Below are 10,958 nucleotides of genomic sequence, written 5' to 3'. Positions count from 1 at the left end.
GGGCAACATGAGCAAAATTCTATTATCTCCCTCACTCTCTCCTGAAAGCAATGAGRCCCGTGTAACAGTGGGRAAAGCTTTGAGCTCGGGTCATTTTGCACCTTTGTAACAAGCACTCGTCAATTACTGCTAAGATAGAGTAATATGGGTAGTCATTAGGCAAACATAATGACAACTCATTCACGGCGACGAACAGGGAGCTACAAACACTAGTGGCTGATATAATTGAATTAGGAGGAGGGTGTGAGAAATAGAGATGCTGTAACAATGGAGCAGAATTGATCATTCAAAATTAATGAGCAAACCACGCACAATTATTAGATGTAGCCACACCCTTCAGTGAGCGCTTTTGTATGTGTGTGAGAGCCTCTGTATAGTGAGCATCTATGGCAAATGCAAATACATATCTCAAAAAGGTCAAGAGAGGGGAGACAGTGCATGCTAAATGTCGACATGTGTTATTCAAGGACTCTTATCTGTTTAGTAATTGGCACATTTTTTTTAATATAACATTTTTTGGCTGTTATTTTCCCTTTTCAAAACAAAATTACACTAAATATTTAGTGGGGATTTGGCAACAGGCCCATGAATATGCAGCTGAGCCTGTGGCGACGCACTGTGAGACAAACAGAAATAAAAAGAAATAGGCAAGGGGAAGAAAACCAGGTGAGTGCAGGCTAATCAAATGCCTTTCAAATCGCTTTGAGGATATTAACCTTCATTCAGAACAAATAAAGCTGTAAGTAAAATACACGCCACAAGCTCTCTCAGGGGGTCTGTGATGAAAAGAAAGCAGAATCCAGAGTGATGTATTGAAGACAGCAAACACTGGTCATTTGGGATTAACSCAGGTAAACAATAACAAACGGTACAATATTTGGGAGACTTATAATTGTTGCTTTAGACATCGTGTAATGCAGAAAGTGTGATTTCAGTGTCCCTTTTCAAGAATAYCTAACTGGTTTWATTATTATTATTATTATTATTATTATTATTATTATTATTATTATTATTATTATTTTGCAAACTCATGTAAAACATGTTTAAAGTCAAAAATTGTGATTCATTGGGATTTACAGAGCTGCAGAGTCACATTTAGACTGTCCCTGTCTAAAAGCTCAGAAAATAATTTTTCTACTCCAGGAGAAGCTGAGATATGAATTTAAAAGTAAATGAAAGTCTTCTTTATGAGAAAAAAATAAAAAATAAAATCCTTTAACAATGTAACTGCATATGAGACTGAAAAAATCTGGACTATTCATGTAATCTGAGTGTTGAGTGTTGTGCTTTCGTCTGAAATTYGATGRATGCCTTACACAAAAAACTTTACTGCTAAAAGACACATTTATCAAATAGACTTATAGGAAATACCTTCAAACAATTAAATTAACCATAAAATTAAATGATTTGAAAATGAATACAAATAATTACATTACAAAAATTTACCAATTTCATTGTTCTTTAAAACTAATCAAAGCACCTAATTTAATWATATGAATTGTTTGCAGGATACTACAATGTGCCTAATGCTCACACTAAAAGTTTTCAAAATCCACAACGAAAGGGGGAAAAAAAGTCYTTTGCGCGTTTGATGAAAACAACTGGCTGGTGAATTTTGATTAGGCACTATAGGACAGAGAGCAGTGCCAGCAATGAGCAAATTCTGGCTCACAGCCCACAGCCTTGTACACTCAACATTAGTGTTGAAAACCAGGACAAAAAGGATATTAAGGTGCTGTTGAACATAAGGAACAGAACAAACGATGGATACGAGCAGAGTTAAATTYCACGCTTGGAAATGTGGTAAAAAGCTTAGCACCGAAACAAAATGTAGTTTAGTTCATCATTGCCCAATAAACTCATGGCTCTAATTTGTGTAAACATTTTAACATTAAAAAAGTAAATGCCTATATTTTGACCATGTCCTCATAACCTAAATAACAGCATCACTGCAACAGATCATTCACACTTACCTTAAGTTCACGAAAGAAAATGCTGCTGCGGGCCCACTCCACAATAGAGAAGAGTGTTTGGTCGGCCATCTTGCACATCAGCCCAAATGTGTTGAGCTTCTCGTGCTTGCCTCGGCTGGCCTGCTCCTGCTGTAGATAGGCCAGGATCTTTGCCTGAACCTGTGGTTCATCGGGTTCACATTTTAGTAGCTCTACTATCAGATGGGGRAAGCTGGTTGGAGAGCCTGTCTGGTAGGCATCGACGTAAGCRTAGCCCATGATGGACTCTGGAGAGCTGGTATATGGGTCTGGATACTCAGACTTGATGGTGCGTGTGCCCTGGAAGTGTCCGTAGGCCGCCTGGTAGCCCTGCAGGCTGCCCGCGTGTGGCGGCATCGCCATACTGACAGGAGAAGTAACAAAAGGGCTACGATCGTAGTCTGTAGGAGGCAATGCTGTGGCGTGATGGTGATGATGGTGGTGGTGGTGGTGACTGGTGTGGTGACCGGCGTGGTGGCTCAGTGGAAGGCCTTTGGAYGCTGCCGAGTGGATGTTCTGAATGGCTGAGGAGATAGTGAGGTCAGTGGGTACAGCTTGCATCACCTGGCTCATGGCCTCAATCTTAAGGCCGTTTGCTCGGATCAGAGCCTTCTTTTGCTGCTTCAGGGCACGGTCACGTTTGTACATTGGGCCAAACTTGTTACGACCGCCACGCATGCGGTCCGCTCGCACAGCTGAGAGGAAGACATGATAAAGAGGAGAAAAGCAGACAGTTAGTTCAAAAGTATGTTCAATATACTCACTCTTGATGGCATTTCWGAAAGACAAAGCAAAWTTTCACAYTTTTATTTGTGATACATTCATATTAAAAACCAAATGATGCACCTTCACCATGCAACATTAACTTGTATCAAAGGAAGGAGCAAAGATTGASAAGAAAAGGTGCAAGAGTTTAGATTATAATTATAAGGAAATAACACTGATTAGCACYTGTTTATGGCATTTGGTGGTAGTTTTTTATATATAGGATCATCAATGATCRAACAGTGGTGAACTGATGTCAGGGTTAAATKATGCACATGAGGAGTGAAGTTTGGTTTGTTTATTCTAATCCAACATCAGTTAAGGGGCTGCATAGCCATAAACCTGTCAGAGGGCCTCTGGTGGTCATGGCATTATGCCAAATCGTGTATGTTCACGTGATGTGATGTGGATCAAACAGCGCAATACTTCTCTTCAAAAGCAGACTATATTGTTAAGAGTGATTCAGTTGCTGTCAGCCTGTGACTTCGATTTGTGAAACAAGTGAAAGCTATTAAAATTATCCTCCATATAACAGAACTATTTAACAGTTTGATCATTTGAACATCTGTTTGAAAATGTTCAAAATGATCACTTATAAACCCAATAGAGTTTTTTTGGAAGCCTGCTGTAGATTTATGAGCCATTTACTCTGTCAGAGTAAAATATGGGGGATTCCACARTTTTTCAAAAATATTTCTAAAATTTCCTCTTGTCTTTTTCTCTTCCACCAAAACTTGTCTTGTGATGTCAATGTCCCATTACATCCCAAATGTTGAAACATTGGTACATACGCATAACATTTTAGGGGCGGTGTTTRCCATCAGTTTTCTGTATGGCAAAGGTTTACGCATGACAACTATACTTGACGTTTATCAGTTGACTTGCTAAAGCCCACAGACCAAAGTGATAGTGATGTTACTCATTGACCAGAATTTTAAACTTGTATGAACCCAATGACAGAAGGATCATAGTACAACAGGTTCTATTTTTTTATTTATTTATTTTTGGTGGCAAAGGGTGTCTGGCCTCCCTCTCAGAAGTTAGTTAGTATTATAAACTCTGACAAAAATCTACTTTTCTGATTATGCAATCCCTAAAAGCTTTTAAAATGTCTGTGTCAATTAGCAAGGACTTCTTTATAAAGACCAAAGACATGATCTGTCTGACAATAATTCAATTGGGGTTCTTATTTTCTGATGAAACAAACGCACCCACGATGCTCCCCTGTTGCCCCCCTCCACCCCTCAGCACAGGGATCCTGTGGTGAGGATCACAACGAGTGTGAGCTGTGGGTATTTCTAATGAACAAACTGGGCACACAGTGGACTGCAATGAGGTTCGTGTGTGATCTGACCGACTGCTGCCACAGGGAAGCTGCTCTACTATCTCTCAGTCGGGGGGCACTGGTGTTAATTATTCATACTTAATTACATCTTATTCTGACAAGGCTTTGCAGGGCCCAGCGTGCAAAAAGCCAACAGACGTCTGGGACTTAATGCAGCATAAAAAGGGTAAAATATGCACTAGACTTTTCAGTGCTAATATTCACAAATATTAGACCCATATCATCCTGATTTTGGAAACAGCTTCCATCTTTTTAAATGCATCAAAAATGCAGGCAAATATACTGTTAAGCCCAAATATGTTTGACCTTTTCACACACAAGGACAAGTCAGATGCCGTAGCAAGTAATCTTAGGTCCACTGAGACGCCTGATGCTTTGACAGATGAATGAAAGAACAGAAGAGGGAAAGTGAAGTGGGGGTGTGGAGAAGGCGTGGAGCAGGACTTAAGTTCAGGGGCGAAAGATGGGCAGACACCCGTACAAAGACATATACGCATACCCACACACACATTCAYGCATACACACCAAGCTGCCTTGGGAGGGATTTTAATGACCTCTTTCACAAAATGTGCCTGTCACTGATCTGAGCAAGCACCGCCGAGAGGGCAGCCACACACACACACACCCCCACACACAGACACACATTTATGTATAGATTTGACACCCGAACACAAAGTGGCTAACATGGAAAACATCACACACTGTTCCCCATCAGAGAGATKGGAGCGTGCCAGACGGTCCACCACCTTGAAGAGACTCTGGTGGTTTAAATGCAGTGATTTACTCGCACTCCAACAGCCACTTCCCCACATGCATCCTCACAATGTCCATTCAACTAGACTCACAAATGATCATGACCACTGAAAAATTGCTCTCACATCAAAAAAAAGAAAAAAAAGAAGAAGAAGAAATTGGAATTCCAGTCAAATGTATCCATTATACATTATTGTAGGGCAACTTTAACTATTAATGATTCTCCACAACAGCGTAATTAATGAGCTGAGAAACTAATAGTTGGCCCTACTGGGAAAACAAAATTAGGCCCTGACTGCCTTTCTCGCCTGCCTCGGACCAAGGGACCCACAGCGCATCATGAATACCAGAGTTGGTAGTGGTAGCGGTGGTGGGGGGGCATCTTACGACTACATACACATGCATACTGGCGCGCACACACATGCACACATTTTTGTCTCTAATTAAACAAGGTGATTTGCATTCATGTAACATGGATTAATTTGGAGGGGGAGGGGAGAGGGGAAGAGTGCACACATGCATAAGGGGGCAGAGAGAACTGTGCATGTCTGAGCAAGGTGGCAATATGACAAGTGTTTGGACACTGCAACAATTTGGCTTCTGATGAGAATGAATTCATATAATCCCTATACCCAACAGAAATGTTGGGTATATGCATAAATATTTTAGTTTATCAATATAAAACTTTATGCATTAACCGTTTCAATGGCGTTGCCTTTCCTTTCAAGGTTAGATTGCTGTTTGCCAAGAAAAGGGTGAATTTATGCTTTATGGTCAAGGTTGGCTCAAAATTTTTAGGACCCTTGTCAAAGACACTATTATATGCAGCATATATAATTGAACTTCCAGTTTTAAATTATGACTTACAAATAAACTATTAGAAAGTGTTTTTTTTTAAAGAAATTTGAATTCTTTTGAATTCAATATTCTGAAACCTTGGAAAGAACATTATAAAGAGGCTTATTCCTAATAAACAAAACTACAAATATAATTTYTTTATGTCTGTAAACAGTGTTGGTATCTTTATCTCCCTGCTGGACTAAAACCTTAAGCAGCAGCTTATTTCTCTTATGCTTGAAGCTTGCTCTGGACTAAGTGATTGGCTGGACAAAAACAGCCACAAACAGACTTTCAAACCAAGTCAACAGAAATGTTTAGTTTCTGTCAGTAAATAACCACAGCATAAAGGCAGGAGACACAGAGATTAAATTGAAATATTGTTATGAAAAGCAAACAAAAAAAGAAATAGTTTTTAAAACCAATTAAATTTGTGAATATGATTAATTACTTGTATAAAATGTGATGCTTGTTCCCCTTACGAGATAAGAGAAATATAGCTTTTACTATGGTTATACCAGTTAAAAGCTACTGACACATAGGAGGTTAATAGTGGGGCTTTAGGTTTGTATGGTTGAGGACATCATATACTCTGCGATATTGTCTGACAGCACAAATGCAAAGACTGGGGAACATAAAATTCATAAATTTCCAATCTGACGCAACTCCTCCTATTCTCCAAAAATGTCCGCTGTTCCCGGGAGATGCTAACTTGTACAAACAAGCAGAGACGCAGAGAGAAAATTCATTTTTTAGCAATGTAACATTTCCAAGAACACACCTACACACAGACAGTAACAAATACTGAACTCCTTTCTTACACACAGCCCTCAGTGCTTATATCCTCTGATTTATGGTTGTTTAATATACAGGAATATTAAGCGTGCGTAGGTGAGGATCCCTGTCGGCTGCCGGCATATTAATGGGTCCCGCGGAGCCTTGCTGACACCCTGTTTGTCATGTCGGGGCCCCGGCCCCTGCTCTGGATGCGCCCTATCCCATGCACACACATGAATACCTATGATACCTATGCATAAGTAATGGGACAGCTCCCCGGCTTTCCCACCACAGGTACTGAGAGGCTGATGGAAGACAAATCAGAGCTGGAAAGATGGAGACGGGGAGGAAATAAAAAGTGGAGGGAGCGGGGGAGAGATGCAGCAGGGAATATACAAACACTCAGCCAGTGGTGCTAATTTCAACTAAGTGGCTCTTCAGAGGTTTTGAATTTGTAGTAATCAATCAATTAAAATTTTATGAACGATTAACTGCATGCAAAAAAAAAAAAAAAAAAAAAAACGACATGAAAGGAGAAAGGGAGTCTCCGTGAGAGCATCATTTCTGAAATAACAAATTTATGTAGGGATCAAGATATTAATGTTATGCTCTGCCTTTAAAATGATACACAAGTGAAGGAAATATTAGGCAGCTCAGTGAAGCATATGATACAAGACAACTATTAGCAAGCAAAAAGACAATCATGCCAGTGGGAGCTGTTCAAATATAGCACGCTTCACTGGCTGCGGTGAGTGATGTTCTAATGAATCAAATCTTGTTTTTTCAGGGGGACAATGCAGGCGGGAGATGCTAACAGCATACCAAGAAGAGAGTGTGCTTGCAGCATGTGGATGGATTGGATTCTTTCACTCAGAATCAGTCACATAAAAGACTTACCATCCTTTACTGTTTAAGCCATATTTACTGAAAACATTTTTGAAGCAAAGTTTTGAAAGATCTGACAGCATTGTTCACACCTAATCTAGATTTACTTGTTAATGTTAAACTAATACATATTTAGATCGACGTTTCTACTTTGTTGCTTTTGTTTTCACTCCAACTGAGATAMTATAATAACGTTCTGTCTATTTTATAGGGAAATATGCAAGTTTACCAACTCACATATGCAACAGATTTTAAAAGACAACAATAAACCATAATCTGATAATATCTTGTCACTTAGTCACTCTATTTAAACTGAAACAACACTTTCRCCAAAATAATGGCACACCACAACATGCAAAATTATTTCATTGACTTTCTTTCTAAAAAAAAAACATAAATGGGACTTTTTTTTTGTCTCAAAGGATGTAATCAGTTTTGTAATGTGCAAGCAAATYTCTCTTGAAAAGAAAAAAGGAACCTGCCTAAGTATTAAAAGAGTTCTYACTGACCAATCTGATCAGATTTGCAAAAATTCCTGAGTGAGCTTGTACTCTAAGTCTGAACTGCTGGTTATTGACACTAATTTGCTAATGTTAACTTTAGCAAATTGACATTAATTTGCTAACTGAGCTCTTTTTATTGCACAAGGTGCAATGACAAATTTGGTGGAGTGTTATTGCACTGTCTCAGACACTTCAACATGTTTCCCCTGACCTTCTTTCTAAAACTGAACAAACTGCCTCACTGGTTGTAACAAAGGCTCAACAATTAAAAAGGTGGCACTTGGAGGCAACTGTCAAGTTTTCTTTAAATTTGGTCTCTGGTTTATCTCTTAAATTTACATGTTTCTGAAGGCCATCATGCGCCATAACGCAGCACATGGCTGAGATCATTTTCTCTTTTTAGATTAAATGACAACTACTTCCTGCTGCCTGTGGCCATCTGAACAACTTTCCTGTCATGAATATATGTATGCGTTTAGAAGGCAGAGCTGTATGTGTGTGCCTGCGTGTGTGTGTGTGTGGTAAAGGGTGTCAGCTCTTCTGTGTGGGAGGTCTTTACTGGATGTGGCAGGAGTCGCCCACTGGAGCTTCTGGYACCTGACAGAGCGCTGCAGGGCCTCTTCTTGCCTACGAGCGGAAAGTTACCGCCGGCAAAACAAATCAAACACAACCACCCCCTCCTTTGCCTCCTCGCGCCCCTGTTAGCTTTCAAATGACCGTCCGGGACTTTCTGCCCAAAGGCCATTCACAGTTAATAGCTGTTAATGAAACCATAATGGCAGGTAGATGGAGACACCTTGAGTTTTTTGCTTTGTTTCTGTTGTTTTTTTTTTCCTTTTTGTTGTTTTATCCTTTAGTTTTGCTGTAAATGTAAGCATGTCTGTGATCTTTTTTTTTACAAAACCACCAGACAACATTTAAAATTATTTATGAGAAAATAAATGCAATTACAGTAATTTCAAGAATAAAAGTAAATTACAATCAGACATTTAGGCTTTAAATAGTTTTATATTCAACTAAAATGAAGACARACTTTTCAAATTTCCAAAGACAGTTTCCAAACTAATGTGTGGAGTAAATCCTAATTTCTGAGATGAATCRAGGCCTTGGCACATTTAACCAAAAGAACAACATTCTAACTATAATATTTTTCTCTTTACACTTACAACCAGACAACCCTCCCCACCCACCATTTGCCCCCAACTATCTCCGACYTGTTACTCCATGCCAAGAAGCGATAATGGATATCATCTAATAAAAATAAGCTAATTTTTATCTTTGCAAGAAAAAAGTACATTAGAGAAAATACTTCTGTCCAAATAGCTTCTTTATGTAATATTTTCTTTTATCTCTGAGCACCAACAAAGAATTCAGTGTTTAGAAAGCTGCCTTCATGCAAAATAATAATGCAAACATACATTCCCTTTGAGTTTCAGGTAAATAAAAATGAAGAGATGAAAACGCCTGCCTTCTGTGCTCAGCTGAGAATTCATGGAAGCTGCCTTTTTACTCATCTAGATGCACTGTGTCAGMTCTTTGTTCATTAATATTGAAATGTGTCTACAACAGACATCTGGAATGAACTGAAACTGATGCAAGCTATTCGTAAAACTCCTATGAACTTAAGAGGCTATGTGATGACTTGTGGAAAGCTTGGATTGAATATTTTCACGTCCACACTTTTACTAAAAAAAAAACAACAACAACAAAAAAACATCTTGCTTAGTATCTCAAAAACAGTGTTCTTATTTTTCTGTATTGCCATTTTTTCTGAAGCAAATATGAAAACTCCCCGGATATAAGAACCCTTTCCTTCTAAAACAACAGCTGCAYGTCTATCACCAAAAATCTACCCTCAGCACCTGCGGCTACCGCTTGGCAGAGCTTGTACTACGACTGCCCATAACCCCGTGTACAGGGACAAGACAAATCTAAATGCAGGAGCCAAAATTCAGTAGAAAAGTTGCCACTTTCAGKCACTCTGCAATAAACCAAAGAGCAGAGCGCTGAAAAAAAAGTCCTCATACCTTCTAGCTTCATGCCGACGGTGAGGCACTTTTGGAAGCGGCAGTACGGACAGCGCTTTCTCTGGGTCTTGTCAATCTGGCAGCTCTGGTTCTCTATACACGTGTAGCGCTTGTTGTTCTGGACGGTGCGCTTGAAGAAGCCCTGTGGAGAGAACCAATTAAGACGTCAACCTGCTTGACCCCTGCAATGCGATAGTAATTGGCCCATTCACACTCCCAGACAGATGGAGAGGGACAGCCTTAATGGATACATGCACACACACACACACACGCACACACACACACACACCCACACACGCACACACACACACACGCATGCAGACACACACAGAGGGGAGTTTTTAAAGATATTTTACAATTTGTGCGATGCTTCAGTTTTTGTGTTTCCACAAGCTATTTCAGGTTAATTTATGGTTAGTGTGTCACACTAAATTTAGTCATAAAAAACATTTCTTTATAACACCCTTAGTGAAATGACTTGGATTTTAACTGATGAGTAGCACATAAACTTCAGTTTAGCTGTTTTGATTTGTTTTCCAAGGCTTCACTGCATTTTAAACTACTTCATAAAATATTTGGCTACTCATTTTCAATATTCCCTTTTCACACAAAAACTCCAGGAATTAAGTAATTTTTTCAACCCTATACTTAATTATTGAATAATATGGYCAGGGCACAGGAGAGCAAAAAAATCCAATAAATTATATACATAATTTAAAGTTCCGGGATTATAGACATTCATACAGGGAATTTCTTATTGGCAGCTGCAGTGAAAATCAAACACAGGAAGGTGGTATTAACGTATTCTAGATCCATACTCTAGGAGGAGAATCCTTAAACCTGCTCTTTAAAATAAAATAAAAAAGAAKSTGCTGCTGTCAATATCTCACCAAACACATATTTAATTGAGAATCTGCATTGCCTGATCTGACCAAACACAGGAAAAAAAGGGCAGAGCTTTGGATTCTGGAAAATTGACTCCCTACTTTAGTATTTGTACTTCAGCAATACTTTCTTCTTAGCATTCATGTACAAGAGCTCAACCTGATTCCAACATGCTTTTTATGGGCTAAGT

The 10,958-nt window shown here is 39.1% G+C and overlaps 1 protein-coding gene across 1 annotated transcript in view; it reads right to left on the bottom strand.

Moving 5' to 3' along the window:
• Nucleotides 1-1,946: 1,946 nt before the first annotated feature.
• The window catches only part of LOC103463510 (nuclear receptor subfamily 5 group A member 2-like), a 16,098-nt gene continuing 7,086 nt past the window's right edge, over nt 1,947-10,958 (bottom strand). Inside the window, exons 3-4 of the mRNA XM_008406890.2 lie at nt 9,884-10,025; nt 1,947-2,686 (exon numbers count right to left, since the gene is read on the bottom strand). Coding sequence (XP_008405112.1) covers nt 1,947-2,686; nt 9,884-10,025 — 882 coding nt within the window. The remainder of the gene's footprint in view (nt 2,687-9,883; nt 10,026-10,958) is intronic.

Source organism: Poecilia reticulata, linkage group LG4, assembly GCF_000633615.1.
Source record: "Poecilia reticulata strain Guanapo linkage group LG4, Guppy_female_1.0+MT, whole genome shotgun sequence".
In the NCBI taxonomy this organism is placed as follows: domain Eukaryota; kingdom Metazoa; phylum Chordata; class Actinopteri; order Cyprinodontiformes; family Poeciliidae; genus Poecilia; species Poecilia reticulata.
Note: the sequence above shows the minus strand (reverse complement) of the source record. Positions and strands in the feature narration are given on the sequence as shown.